General features: G+C 37.7%; 2 protein-coding genes and 1 non-coding gene across 3 annotated transcripts in view; 2 read left to right on the top strand and 1 right to left on the bottom strand.

Annotated features, from left to right (window-relative positions):
- The first annotated feature begins 2,769 nt into the window (after positions 1 to 2,769).
- On the top strand, positions 2,770 to 2,842 carry Trnar-acg (transfer RNA arginine (anticodon ACG)). Its single transcript has one exon. It is a non-coding gene; the product is annotated as a tRNA-Arg (tRNA).
- Positions 2,843 to 5,202: 2,360 nt separating this feature from the next.
- Positions 5,203 to 9,128, bottom strand: LOC146453587 (marginal zone B- and B1-cell-specific protein-like). Its single transcript, XM_085096482.1, has 4 exons — positions 8,813 to 9,128; positions 7,375 to 7,490; positions 6,644 to 6,748; positions 5,203 to 5,912 (listed from the first exon to the last, which is right to left on the bottom strand). The coding sequence occupies exons 1-4, from the start codon at positions 8,984 to 8,986 to the stop codon at positions 5,768 to 5,770; spliced, it is 540 nt and encodes a 179-aa protein (XP_084952608.1). The 5' UTR covers positions 8,987 to 9,128; the 3' UTR covers positions 5,203 to 5,767.
- Positions 9,129 to 9,213: 85 nt separating this feature from the next.
- Positions 9,214 to 15,479, top strand: part of LOC146453588 (general vesicular transport factor p115-like) — a 51,404-nt gene continuing 45,138 nt past the window's right edge. Inside the window, exons 1-3 of the mRNA XM_085096481.1 lie at positions 9,214 to 9,354; positions 9,425 to 9,511; positions 12,567 to 12,631. Coding sequence (XP_084952607.1) covers positions 9,244 to 9,354; positions 9,425 to 9,511; positions 12,567 to 12,631 — 263 coding nt within the window. The 5' untranslated portion in view covers positions 9,214 to 9,243. The remainder of the gene's footprint in view (positions 9,355 to 9,424; positions 9,512 to 12,566; positions 12,632 to 15,479) is intronic.

A 15,479-nucleotide genomic window follows, 5' to 3' on the forward strand; every position in this document is an offset into this window, starting at 1 on the left:
GCCTATGGAATCTTATTTCTCGAATATGCGAGCTGTCGTTGGCTTTACGAAAATCCTTGCTGCCCTAATTTCGCATTTTCAACGAAATATTTGCCCCTCCAAAATTTCGAGTTAACATTTTGCCATAGGAAACTATAGATTTTATTTCAAAACAAATCCAAATTTCTAAGGCGATTAAGACCTTCAAGGCAGATATCCACAGAAAGCATTGCATTTTACTGGCCAAAAACTGTTTGTGCATCGTCGAAGTTTCAGAGGTCATTTGCATCCATGCCAATTTAGTCTTTTTTCGCATCCCACGATGTCCACCAGAATTTTAAATTTAATGTAATTGAAATAAAAATACTACATAAAACAAATGCACTGTGCGACGCTGAAGAAATACTTTTTGCCAGTAGTTTGCTTCGATTCTAAACGAATCAATTGGCTCCAAGTGTTTATCATATGATGTCCTCTTGTTGGCTTTAACATGATAAAACTTATGTGTACACTGTATCGACTGACATCATAGAGCTGCTGTGATCAGTGTACAACATTAAATTAAAGACAATTTCACTTGATTGGAGATGGACCTAGTCAATGTACCTGTTTATATGTTGGTCTGTCGAAACCGGCCAAAACAAGTTTTACAGGAACGGTGGCTGAAAGCAATTAAATCAATATTTGCATGCTAGGGCGTCGAGTTGTTTGCAAAAATAGACGCTTTAAATTATTACGTGCGAAATTTTTGCGCGTAATATCATGGGTGACAAATTACTCCTTAATTTTGGCACGAAATCTCACCGTTAATTTATAATTTCACAAGTGAAATTACAAAATTGTTATGGCAACGTTTCCTATATCTCAGTGCCAAGATGGCGTCAATCCATTAAAAGACACACTAAATAAAGAAATTAAATGGTGTGACGAAAATAACTTAAATGGCTTCGAGCGGATTTTGGGCGCATTTTACGCGGCGCAGCTTTCACTTCGTTCATGACGAATAAGAGCCAATCATGTTCGACGGTTGACTCAACTTTGAAACATTTACTTTTATAAACAGTTAGAAGGAAAGTAAAGGGCTTTCTGTCGAAAAGTTCAGAAAATTGTGAACTTTTGGGACTGTTTTGTTAATTACGGCTAAGACGGTGTTCAGTATGTGTGTGTGTGTCTGTGCCGTGGTGGGGGAGGGAGGGGGGAGGGAGCTACATATTTGCTTAGCCTTCGAAAATGGGGGTTATATTTTCCGTTTCCGCAAAAAAATAAAGTGATTCGATCACTGAATATAGAACTCCTTTATCATATTCGCTATCCATGCTACTCAATATTGCTGATACTGTATTCCCGATCAGTACAATAATGCAGGAATGCTGGTAGTTTTTGGTGGTTATTAACACGGTCGGTTAAAAAAAAAAAAAACAGTTTTGGGGGATATCAATAAAATGGTTAAAATAAAAGAGCTTTTGTGGTTATTAATAAGGTAGTTAAAATAAAACTGTTTTAGGCGGCTAAAGGCTCTGGCTCTGTCATTGTTCATCACAATATACCGGTTGTTAGTGAAAGGTTGTGTTACAATAACAGCATTTTTAAAAGTGCTCTGAAGGTAATTTATTCCTCTGAAACATTTAAGGCTTCTTCGTCAACATAACATGAAAAGTAAAGCAAGAGCTGTATATGTGGTATGCTGCTTCAAAAAAAATGAACTCGTACCGGAATGAAAGTCATGCCGGTGTCATGTAAACAACCTCTTAGACATGCCAAAGCCACGAGAAATTCGTATTCGAGCGTCTAGTTCTACGCAGCTTAGTAGGGCCAACTGCGCATCTTCTCGTGCCAATTGTGGTAGGGATTTTCTCACAAAATTTCCCGCGTTAGATGCTTCTCTGGTTGTAGATGGTTTTTCAACCCAGGTGATGTTAATAGACTCACTGTGAGGATTTTTTGATAGGTTACTAGTAATTTCGCTATTCATTTTTCTCCTGCAGAGAGACCGCAAAAAACTCCCAGGCGTTATGCACTACCTGGACGAGTGAACTGGGACAAAGGAAGCTTCAGATCAAACGGGGAGAGGGAGGGGAGGGGAAGGAAGGGGTACAGATTTCCTACAGCACATAAGTCGGGAGGGTGCGTTTTTTGTAAACACGCGATATTGGGGGTACGTTGTTCACTGCGCCTTTTTTTGAAATAAACACCGGCCTCTTTTTAACCATAATTAACGAACAGTCCTAGTCCCCTTAGCCAAAATGCCATGCTTTAAACTTTTCAATGTATGGAGTTCTCGATTCTACAAACAAGTCAAAAACTCAAGATTACAGAGGAACTGATGACCGACATTCACATGTTTTCAAGAAAATAGAATTTCAAACAGCAGAAAGATCCTCGCAGTAAAGCCTGCATTTTTTTTTTCAGGCTGTCCTTTCGCAACTGCTTAAGTTGCGTACTTACTGCGAGGATCTTTCTTCTTTTTGATCTTTCATCTGCAGTTCAAAATATATGTTTCATATATTTACATTAAAAGTAGAATTTATTAACAAACCGGAACTTCAATGTTTAAAATAGAATTTATTAACAAACCGGAAGTTCAACCACCAGGGAGCACCTAAAGAAAATGGATTTGCAATGGATTCTTCTCCGGCCAGAATTATCCGTTTCCTCTTGGTTGATAGGATCTGTTCTTGATCTTAAGTTTTCTCATATTGATTTTTGGACAACCAAGTATCCGACCGTTCAAGTCGTTAATGCAAATTTTAATTGTTTAAATAATATATTTTACATGGTGTAACTCGAGCTGGCCCTGTGGCCCAATGGATAAGGCATCTGACTACGAATCAGGGGATTCCAGGTTCGAGTCCTGGCAGGGTCGCTTACTTTTTCTTTCGCTATTTTTTTTATGTTACCGATACGCTCTTTTTTTTTTTCATCCTAATAAACACCATAATAATAAAAATTAAAGAAATAAACGACTACAATAAATAAAAAGTTAAAAAGTAAAAAATTAAACATTTTTTTGTATAATATGCGGTTCCCTCACTGTAATATTTTTTTTCAACGAAAGGCTTCAGCCTTCAGCCGGGTTGTAATTACGAACTTGTTAGCGCAGTCTCTATATGCTATATCCGTCAAATGCCACCAATATATTATTTGATCCGCGCCAGTTCCCATAGGAAGAGACGAGCGTTGACTCCTCGCGATCGCGCGAGTGGCCATTTTCGCGCGCGCGCGAGTTCACCCGATCCCAAGCGACCGACCGTACGCGTTTCTATCATATCCTCGATACCCAAGTATATAAGTCGATACTTCGAAATCTCATTGCATTATCCTCCGCTCAATCAAAATTAAAGGCATTTGAACTTGGCTTGTTAAAATTCCTGCCCTATGAGGGTGAAGAAATGCCTCTACCATTTAAAAACAGGTGTTCCAATTTGGGGCTCAAAGCCAGTTCTCCAAAGCAGACCAGAAAAATTATAATACATTATACCTTTATTTATTTAGTAATTATTATCTTTGAAAACACTGCAAAGTTGCTTATAAATAGGGGAGTACTCGTCCTCCCAACGAAAAGAAAGGAGTCAACTTCACTTGACACAGTTCCAATCTATAACCACCCTATGGAAGGTCATCAGAAATTCCTAATTTGGGGAGGGAGGTCTTAAAAGTCAAAATTTCAGAAGCAAAGTATAAAGCTAAACTGGAATTACCTGGGGGGATGGGGGCTGCAAAACAAAAAAGCTTCCAAGGGGGGAGTATGGATATTTTCTGGAACTGTGCAATTTCGATCCCCAGCCCCATTCGCTGGAAGACCTTCTTCATCAAATGTCATGCTCCCCGGGGACAGAAAATGGTCCAATTCCTGGGTGGGGGATATTGAAAGCTTGAACTGGTCCTGCATAGGTCAGGCTAGGTTTAGCCTGAGTATCTCAGGCTAGGCTAGGTTGTATCAATGAATGAATGAATGAATGAATGAATGAATGAATGAATGAATGAATTCTTATATACCGCACATATCACCAAGTTTACATTTCTGTGGGGTGAGATCGGACGTCAGCATGTTAAGGCGCCTCTGGCAGCCGCTGTCGGTCCATATTCGATCTCACCCACCCACCCACTTAACCCAAGCATGAGTGTGAAAGATAGAAGGCCAGACCACAACACCGGGAACTACGTCCCCTACTCTTGCGAACAGTGTGTGGGTTCTTTAACGTCCCACAAAGTAATCATGAACAAGGGTTGTGAGACGGGACCTACGATTTATCGTCCTTATCCGAGAAGACTAGAAAGTCCAACCGTTTGCAGATGTTATTACAAAGGCAGCACTTTCTCCTTAGTTATTTGAAGACCCTGAACCAGGGTTTGAACCCACGACCTCCCGCACGGAAGCCCGGTGCTCTACCAACTGAGCCAACCGGTCGGCAGTAGTGAGCACGCGCTAGAAGTTTGTCACCATCCAGCCTAGCAGGGTCTTTCTTTCCCATCAAGATAAGCGGTGTGCGGCAAATGCAGACTGCAGACTTGCAGACTCAACATACTGGCCTTTCCCAATTCATTTTAAAAATAATGTGTAACCTCCGCCATTCCATACATATCATGCGCTGTCCGCTTGGTACGCTTTGATACTTAGCTACTTTCACGATTGTCCTTCAGGAATAAAATTCTTGGCGTGCGCCAGTTTTGAGAAAACGTTGTCAAACTATGTAGCAAACAGCATAATAAGGGCTAGGTTCTGACAAAAATACAATTTTAGTGATTTTTTTTTTATTTTCTAAAATATCAGGATCGGGTAAACTCTCCGACGAACGAGGCCTGTTGCATTGAATTTATCGGGTATCGAACGCCTGGCAAGAACGAATTAGCTACACATTAAAAAAATTATTGGTTATCGAGATATCCGAGTTCAAAGTTAGAATAGCAAAAAAATTATGTAGACGTGTTGCTCAAGTGGTCGCCCTGCCAAAGTTAGTTTGGACTTTTGAATTTAAAAATTCCTGCGCGAGATTTTAGCTCTTAAAATTTCGTAAACCACAGGGGATTATATCACTCGATCGTACTAAATGCCGCGAGCTAGTGAATCAGCAAAAGGCCAGTATGTTGAGTCCAACAAGTCTGCAGGTCTGCAAGTCTGCAAGTCTGCAGTCTGCCAGAATGCCAGAATGCCAGAATGCAGACACAAAATTACATCTGTGTGAATACTCCAAATGCAACAACAAAAGATGACAAGAGGCCAGGTTAAAAGTGATTTCAATCTATTTTACTTCAACAAGCGACAAACATATTGGAAGATAATAACCTTCCTTCATTTAGTCATTACATTTCCAAGGTGCAAAACAGAATTTTCCAAAAGAAAATTTAATAACTGTCATGTTATAAAGGCACCACCCAAGACATGTGGAGGGGTTGAAATAGATTGTATACCTTGTACTCACTTGTAAATACAAATTGCATCACACCCATTAAAACAGCCACCTGCAAATATAACTTGTAAATGTGGACTCACTTTATCACCAAGTTATAAAATGTGACTTAAAATTTGTTTACAGGAATTATGACAGCATCAATCACACTTTGCAAATCATTTCTATAACAATCTATATATTTCGCTCACTAAACATAAATTAGCAGTGCCTTTCAAAATTTAACGTCGGTTGTAGAAAAGCTGTCATGAAAAATTGCTACTCTTTAAAAATATGGAGAAACTTTTTGATGGCTACTAATGCCTTGTGCTCAAGTTCTGGAGCATTTGAGATAAAACAGCAGCTGGCAAGTGTGTAACAGCATGTTTGACCAGTCCTCATCATAATTCTTCCTTGTCTTTTTGCACACAATCTTTGGTATAATCTTTGCACAAGAACACGAAGAGATCTTTTGCTTTCCTGTATTCCATATACAGTTCCTCTTCTCCAATGTCTCCCACCAAATTGCCGCACTTTGTTGCAAGTCTTAAGCAAGGTAAGAAAACAGACCATCATTAATTATCAAGATCATTAATCATCATCCTCATCATTAATTTTTTGATATTTAAGCAGTTAGTGAATGGAAAAAAATTACTTAATATAGACATGACTCAACATCACAAACTTAACATAACTCTTAAAAATCCTTACTGACAGGGAGGCTTATCAGACATGGCCAAGGATTCGAGACAGACAACTACCATGAAAGAAATCCATTGAGAGGTCAGAGGGGGATTTGAGCTGTGTTTCTGAACAATTGGCTTTGCTGCCTCCCATTAAAAAACACTTTGAGAATCTCAGACACTCTTAAATCTTTTGTGAACCCTGTGACATGTTATCATCATGATCATTAATTTTCATGATCATCTAATATAATGAGGTACTTTCATTTGGTAATAATAAAACAACAATAGTAAGTTATTACTGGTAACAACAATTATTTAAAAAATCTGGATTATTGTATAATGCAATTCCAGGGATGTGATTGGCTTACCGGCCATGGTATAGGAACCATTATACAATGCCCGCAGAAACAGCCACCATTAAATTGTTTTCTGCTTGCGCTTGCAAAGCAATATCATTAAGATCTTGCAATATTTCTTGATTGTTTCTAATAAAATGATTATTTCACTCGCGCTAGTTGGATATGAGATGATTATAGCCAACTCGGCGCTACCTGCCTAGTCAGCTTTCTATCTTCTTATTATTAAACCTACCTTCCTGGCCATTTCCCTCCTCCTTGCATCATACCAGGAACATCTTTGGCCTCCAGACCCTCGCCAGACAGTCGGTTCACACCATTAACAGTCTTTATACCATAACTGTTAGAAAAAGACAATAAATGACTTGTGAGAAAAAGCAAAACATTTGATTTTTGTGTCTGAAGTGCACACAAGAATCCTGCAGACTCCCTGACCTGGAATACATAACTAACCAGAGGTTTCAAGGTTATTCTGATATTTAATGCTCCAGAAAAGTTATTTGCGGCAGCAATAAAGCTACAAATTCTGTCTCTTTCCTCATTATTGAAAAAAGCTATATGTACTAAACAAAATGCAATAATTATTTTAACAAGCCATTTTTAATCCATAAATACCCCTTTGTCTGCGCAATAAACCCTCCTCGCTTTATTTTGTCACCCCAGTACAGATCATGTGGTGGTAACTCTAGAGAGTAGTCTGTTTTGAAATGCTGGTATGCATTATTTACTTCCAAAAAACAAAGGAATGATTCTCCTAAGTCAGAATACCATACATGTGGTTTGTAAATTGGGCTGGTAAATAGAACGAATAGGTAAGGTCCATTGGACCATTTGGTAGTGGATTCAACCATCTGCATAACTCGTGGTTGTTCAGGAGATGGGCAAGGTGGGGGTGGGGGAGGGGGTGGGGGGCACAAAAAAGATAAATAAAAAATAAATGTAAATAAACTCAGATCTATCACTTACTCATCCCAGGATTTATCACAAACAGTTTCAAACACATCAATAATTTCTGACTCTGGTAGAGGTTTTCCTTTCAATGAAGGCTTCTTATCCTCTGCTTTTTTAAGTGCTTTACTCATCTAAAAAGTAAATACATATAATAAATGCCACTGGTCAAACATGGTTACCATGCAACTTTGAATAGATTATTTTCATAAATGACTCAGAATTAAATTACATGTATGGAGTTCCAACAACATCTAAGTACTGTAAACTCAAAGAAATATATCTTTCTTGTAGTCTATAGTAGATCTTGATGCAAATTCATAAATATATAGATTTAGAAATTTGAATTTTACACTTCTCATAAAGAAATAGATGGCATGTGGGTTGTGTGAGTGGTAACACACAGGCTATACATTTCTAAATGAAAAATTGCAATCTTTTTATTGTAATTAATAATTACAATAAAAAGTTAATACAAAACAATTAATACAAATTTTATACACACTCCTCAAAGGGGCTTTTTGGTGTTAATCATCTGAAATTACAATAAATAAGATTATGGCTAAAATTATATTTTCTTGACTTTACTAAAGCATTACTGTTGATATCAGATCTGCACGAAACTTCAATACCTTTATCAGTAAATTTAGTGTGGTAAATTCATTTCTGAACTCATTTTTCAACTTCCTAATATATAATTTGTATTTATTTTTTCTATTTCAAAAAAATGTACGCACACCAGTTTTGAGAAAACGTTGCCAAACTATATATCAATGGACAGCCTAATAAATGTACTTTCTGACAAAAATATAATTTTAGTGATTTTTTTTACGCTATAACTGGTATTGAATTTCGTGGCCAGAGCGAAATACACTGTAGCCTCACTTTTATTAACAAGATGTCACTCAACCAAACAATGACATATTTTTTTTTTGATATTTTGCTTAGTTATTAAGATGTCCGATTTCAAAGTGTAGTAAGACCAAAATAATGCAAGAATCTTGGAACTCTGTTCTCGATTCACAAGTATTCCAAGACTTGCAACTGTTTGGTAAGCACAGCCGGAGTACTATCCACTTATATTCTCTCTCAAGCGTTCTCAAGGCTGGTGGCCTTTCACCTTTATAAGATAACAATCAATTATTTGAAATTATTTGACCTAAACAAAGCCATGATTTCAATCAGAAGGTATAAATCCTTGTACATTTAATACATGGTACACACAACAAAGACGACAAAATTTCGTCAGGTGAAAATTCACCAGTGTGAAATTAGCAGGTATCTTACTGGATCAGCTGCGGTTAAGGCGCTTAAATTAATCGTTGCACTGTCTTAGTCAAGCGGAGAAATTGACTTAGCAAATGGACCATAACAGAGCAATAATGCATTTAAAGAAAGAGGAAGTATTTTTGCAAGATAGGACTTCCTTGTAAAGGAAATTCCAAAATTTAATTACCTGATAAGCTATAGCGGTACAAGCATCACACGTCATCTCAAACGATTTTGGAGTGTGAGGTGAATGTTGCTCTTCTTCATTCATTTTTGGTGTCTCAAAACGCATCGGTTGGCCATCTTCAAAACACTGGACGAGAGCCAACACCGAGCACAACACAATACCTTGAAAATTCATTTCGATCGCCACCTTTCCTTTGCAAAACGAAAACGACGCTTTGTACAGAAGTGAACTGTTATCAAACGTGTCCAAATTTATCAAACGATTAATTAGTAAAGAGCTTGAAAGAAGCTGGGAAGACAACAAATCGTATTTTGCCACGAAAAAAAGTGATTCTACCACGGATGACCGCTGTACATTTGACCGTCTAACGCTTGGTAGCCACGCTTGCGCTCTGGCCTGGTTACCAAAAGACTTCTTGCCACGTCGCGCGCATGCGTACGAATAAATTTCAGGAGGAAACGAAGATGGAGTACTTATCCAGGGGTTTCAAGTCTGTTTTGGGTAATCAACAGGCTGGCTCGCAACCTTCCGCTCATGAAACGGTGCGTATAGACGCGTTTGTGTTTGATCCACGTTGTGTTACTCTGTTTGATGAGAGAAATATTGATTCAGGTTGAGAGGTTGTGTGACCGTGTTGCTTCATCAACTCTTCTCGAAGACAGACGAGATGCTGTCCGTGCACTCAAGTCTCTTTCCAAGGTAACTGATTGATCTTCTTGCTATTTTAACGATTTTAAAGATAAAGTGATATCGGGATCAATCGCTTTTCTAAATAATTGAAAAGACCCTCTAATCGATCTTTTCTGCCTGAAAACAAGGAACCCATGCCTCTGATCTACCAGGCTTGATCAATTTCCAAGTTCCTCTTACTTTGGTCTAAGATAATTATCTGTTAATGAGGCAGAGAAAGCGATCTTCTATGGCCTGGTATAAAAAATTTAACACAATCACTTATCCATGGTTATGGCACTATTCCATGTAATCTCTAACTGCACGATATTGTATTGACCCCTTGGTTGATTGTTCAGAAACTATTTAACCCTTTAATGACTTAAACCAGCGTATCAAGAAATGGTCTATTGTTCTGGATCAACTTTGGGTATTGTGCTGTTAGACAATAGTCCTTTTGTCCTTGGTAGCGCTGAGGGACTTTGGTCGAAGCTAAGCGGAAAAGCTCACGACTGATCGGGAAATTGTCGGCGTGGCAATTTAGCTGTATTGGGGGAGTGGGCAGAGTAAATTTACACTCGTCAGGTCAATTGTCACTGGTGTACCCCAAGGAGAATTGACCGCCGGTGTGCGCATATGCGCATCGGACTGATTGGAAAGTCGAGAGTTAAAACAACAACAAAAAATGTCCGCATGTGTCTCATTCAGATCGACCACCTCTCGTAATAAAATGCCTGGTATAACTCGAAGCACTAAAACATTTATATTTTATTGCGCGTAATCGAAAGGTGAGTGGCGATCAGGTGAACAATGCCAGGTGTATGACTTTGAGATGCTCAGCTGTGCTAATGGGTCTGTGTATCAATCGTCGAATTGGAATTTGGACATTTCTCCTTCTTAAAACAAGCCTCATGCTAGCTGATTACATTTGATGATTAAGAATATTCTGATCAAGCATTTTTCCTTGTTTTCACCGAAGCGCTTGCAGTATGATGAGCTTGCGGTCGTTATGAAAAAAAATTCAGGTCTTGCGCATGTTAATCTCTCTCCAAAAAACTGTTATAGTTCTAACAGTCTTTGTAAAGGTATACTGTTCAAAATATTTTTTTCTAGTTTTCACCGAGCGTGCTGATTATGACTTTTAAGTTTGTTTTCAGTCGAGCGCGCGGCGCGGCACGCAACGAAGGTGTAACTTTTTGTCATTAATTGTAGAGTAAGACCCGGTTCAGACGCCGAACTTTTAATGAGCCGAACCTAATACCTTGAATTAAGTACATGAAAAGTTCGGCGTCTGAATCAGTTGAGAACGGCTCTTTCAATTCGGAACGGCTAAGCCGTTCTTCCCGCCTGACTCAGCCTGCGCAACTTTATACTTATCAATCAAGCGCGTGGCACGCAACTAAGGTGTGACTTTTTTTCCATGAATAGAATATGTCGAATACTAAAGGTCCTGCTCGCGAGTAAATCGGTCTACAACGACTTTCAAAGTTTTAAACCGAATTCTTACAGTCATTGGAAAAGAAATACTGTTCAGAACATTATTTTTAGTTTTCGTAGAGCCCACACAACTTTGTAGATATCAATCAAGCGTGCAGCACTCAACGAAGGTGTGATTTTTTTCCCATCAATAGAATAATAGGTCTTGCGAGTGAATCATTCTCTTTCCAAAGTTTTTCATAGTTTTATTGTTCAAAATTTTACTCTAGTTTTCGCAGAACGCGCGCAACGCTTGAGTAAAACTAAAATCTCTTGAGGGGCATTGAGCAAATGATTTCACAATTGGATTTATCAGTAGCTATTACAAAGTCAGTAATATGATTTTTTTCTGCACACTAAACGCGGTACTAAATCTGATTTATGTAGCGCGACATTTGAAAGAGCTAGAGCGGCGGAGTGATGATTGAAAAACCCGCTGAGCGTAAAGCAAAAATATTAGCGCCCCCAATAACATAGCGCCTCCAATTTTCGTGGGACATTGTCCGTTCCCGAATGTTTTTTCGCTGGACAATGTTCGTACTGAGAAAAGAGGCGCGAGGCTCGCAGCGCTTCCAGGCATTAATCGCTGAACAAATGCATGCTTTCACCTCCAGTGCACTTGCCACGCGTAGTGCGCCTCTAGATAAAGCTGTTGAATTGCTCTTTTGCCAGCAAACACTGGCAATGTCACGCTTGTAGCCTACATGACAGCTTTTACTTTTGAGTACAACCCTCGCCCTACCAGCCATCCCACAGTAACTATTTGCACCGAAATAATTATACCAGTACCACCTCCCCCGTGGAGAATTTGCCTTCCGATCGTTCAAATTTCCCGCTCGTATGGTAATTGGAAAATTTTGAAAAATCGCGCGAGTATTTAGAAGCTGTTGCCGCCATTGTTCCCACCATTGTTCCTAAAGGCCATATAGAGTCAATTTTAGGTCGCATAACAAAGCCTATTGTTATCAAAGTTGATCCGCTTTTCTTGATACGAAACAACTGCACTCTGGTGGACACCGCTCAGTGATTGGTGGAACAGGCAACTTCACTTGAACAATCATTTAAAGGTCTCACTTTACTTGGACCCGCTTGGCACCAGGAGCCATAACGCTACCTGTTAACGGCAGTCTTTGGTGTAAAGTAGAGTAAGACGGAGGTAACGCCTCGCTTTAGATTACCTCATAGGCATTGGTGTGATGACAGTGAAATATTGCCTAGGCAGTTTGTTTGAATGGTGGAAGTTTTCAAAAGTTTTTCTCCAAAAATATCCAGAATTTCTCTCCTGGTGTAGGGATTTGAGTCTACAGTTGGTATAACATTTCCATAGCATACAATGGGCTCTTCGGGGGCCACTTGGCATGGAACTTTGAAAACAACTCTGTGTATCTTCGGCCTGGAACGTACACGGAATGTACCTTGATTAAAGGCCAGTGCATGCCATCTAAGAAGAGTATTGGCTGATCCAAAAAACTGTACACCTGTAAACTTTACAAGCTGTAACTTTGGTCTGCATATGCACTATAGCAGTGGCACCACTATGTGCCACCACATACTATTGTTAATTTTGTTGAAAACAAGGCTGTCAGCTGTGTTGTTTGTTTTGTTTCAGAAATTTCGTCTTGAAGTTGGAACGCAGGCAATGGATCTGCTTATTAATGTATTACAAACAGACAGGTATATATTGTTTATAAAGACTTTAGTATAAACACAGTCAGATTTTTTTGAGTCTCCTTACTGAAATAGAAACACAGATTTTACAGTAGAAAGTTTATGGTGTGGAATTTATAGAAAGGTAATTTTGACTTCTTTTGTTGGCACTCTTGCATGTGAAATTAAAAATATATATATTAATACAGTATATACTGTATATTCAGTAATCCAATTTGAAGTCATTCTCGTCAGCTAGTGGATAACTACTTCTTAATTTACTCAATGACAATACAGTATATGTGTGCCTTAACAGAACATTGACTAAGTTCCCAGGTGGAAATCTTATTAAGATCTTAGTAAGATCTTATTAAGTTTCTTATCAAGATTCTTATTAAGAATCTTATTTAAGAATCTTTCAAGAATCTTACAAGATCTTGTCACAAGATTCTTACAAGATCTTACAAGATTCTTACAAGATCTTGTAAGATCTTATAAGATTCTAACAAGATCTTAAAACATTCTTACTTATATCTTACAAGATTTTGTAAGATTCTTACCAAGATCTTACAAGATTTCATAAGATTCTTACCAAAATCTTATAAGATGTCATAAGATTCTTGCCAAGATCTTACAAGATTTCATAAGATTCTTACCAAGATCTTACAAGATTCTTACCAAGATCTTACAAGATTTCATAAGATTCTTACTAAGATCTTACAAGATTCTTTCAAATATCTTACAAGATTTCGACAAGATCTCTTCAAATGTTTTTCTAAGATATTGTCAGGATCTTACCAATTAAAATTGTAGAAAGTCTTGGGAGATCCATAACCAGGATAAATTGAAGGGCCAAGATTTGATTTTGCTTTTCAAGCAAGTTGCAAAATAGGGAAAAACCTGAAGTGTATACTTAAATTTTCTTTTGGATTGCCCTGACATTTCTGGCAATGACCTACACATACACTGGTTCATTCAAAACTAAACTGCAGGTGTAGAATCATGTGTTCCTGAGAGTTTGATCACAGCTTGCTCACAATACAAAATCTATACGTACCTAGGAACTGACTTGAGGTGGATATGCTCATAGCACTTAGATTCAAAGGATGGGCCATTGTTAAACCATAACCAACAAGAAAAATCATGTGTGATAACCTTTTTATTGCTAAATCTTGGCTATTGTGAAATAAATTTATCATAACAATGCCATATACAGCTTTTTTACAAGGCATATATTCAAGTTCTTGTGATGCATGCTCACAAGATCAACAGCACTATCAATAATTATTATTGTAATCCACAAGAGTGACAGAAACAATTCTTTACCAACAAATGTTCTCTAGACTAGGAGAAAGTTCTACATGTAACTTTTTCTTCTATTTGCATCAATTAATGAAGCAATAATAATAATCTATTTAACTTAATTAATCTGGCAGCTTTAAAGCCTTCCTAAACAATCCAGAGAATTATTATTTGCCACTATTATTTTCCCAAGAAAGAAGCAACCTTAAAAACACTTGTACATATGAATAAGAGCTTGGTTTCCACTGGTACAATAATGTTCTTTAGTGTTAAAAAATAAACAAATAAATAAAATATAAACATAAAACAAAAAACCCCAATAATTCCTTTCAGTTGCATGTTAAAAGCAAGAAAACATGAAAGCTTGAAATTATCCTGTATGGCCCCTGTGGAGAAAAAAAAGAAAAATAATTAAAAACAAAAGAACAAGATATCATTTTTATGCTATTTTCCTAATTTTTTTGCTAGTTTCCTTCCTAAAAAAGCTACCAATTAGAACAACAATTATTTATTAACTAAGGTTAAGTGTATGCCTCCATTGGTCAAATCATCATGTACTGTTTGCCTCTGAGCAAATGCTGACAGCAGCCTTCTATTGGCATCAAAATGTTGAAACACTGTTTGTTAGAAGTGTCTCCCTCCCTCCTCCTCCTAAGTAAAGTACAATGAAAGCAATGAAGCAATGGAAGCCAATTTGCCCAAACAACATTGACCAAGAGGAAAGGGGAGCAGCGTTTCAACAACTATTGAGAGTTTATACTGTTTGCGAGCAGAGCCTTTCAACTTTTCAGCCAAAAGAATGGCACCAATATACAAGAGATACTCAGTGAAGCAACAAAAAAACAGTAATTGTTTGTTTTACAAATGTTGAGGATGGAATGTAGCTGGATTAAGCCACAACCTTCTGAAGAGCAGGATTACATCATCATTGTGTGAACTGCACGAGAATGCCACTTTTCAGTTTATTTTGTGAGGATTTCTCTAAGCCAATTGCCCATTTACATTTCTTTTATGCTTACAAAACTCCAGAGTGTAGGCTGAACCATTTACAATATGCAAGTTCATAAAAGCCTAATTTATAAGAAAAAATGATTGCATTGATCAAAAGGATTGTTACTTAGTGTTCCCTTTATAATTTATGCTTGCTGTTTTCAACTATGATATCAAGTACTGATCAAATACTGCCATTAGTATTATTGTTCCTGAGTAGAATTAGTAGAAGTCACAATTCACAACAAAATTAAATCGGTTAAAATAGATTCCAGCGGTCATAATTATAAGTGACTTTATTGAGCAGGATTTGTTGACTTGACTCTGAAGTTGCAGTCTTGAGTCTCAACCTTGACAACAAAATGGAGATAGGAGTTGAAAATGTACAGTAAAACAGAAAATTGTGCACTTTAAATCAGTTCTTCTAAGTGATCACAGTGACCACTAAGCTGCCATTAACTTTAATTTAGACAATGTTGCAGTGAGCTTCTCACCCATAACAATCTTGTTAGTTCAGCTGATGTGAGTAAAATGAGTCATACACTCCACGAAGATCATAAACTGATCTTCAAGCCAAATCAAG

Source organism: Pavona decussata, unplaced genomic scaffold (assembly GCF_977016875.1).
Source record: "Pavona decussata unplaced genomic scaffold, jaPavDecu1.1 SCAFFOLD_329, whole genome shotgun sequence".
NCBI lineage: Eukaryota > Metazoa > Cnidaria > Anthozoa > Scleractinia > Agariciidae > Pavona > Pavona decussata.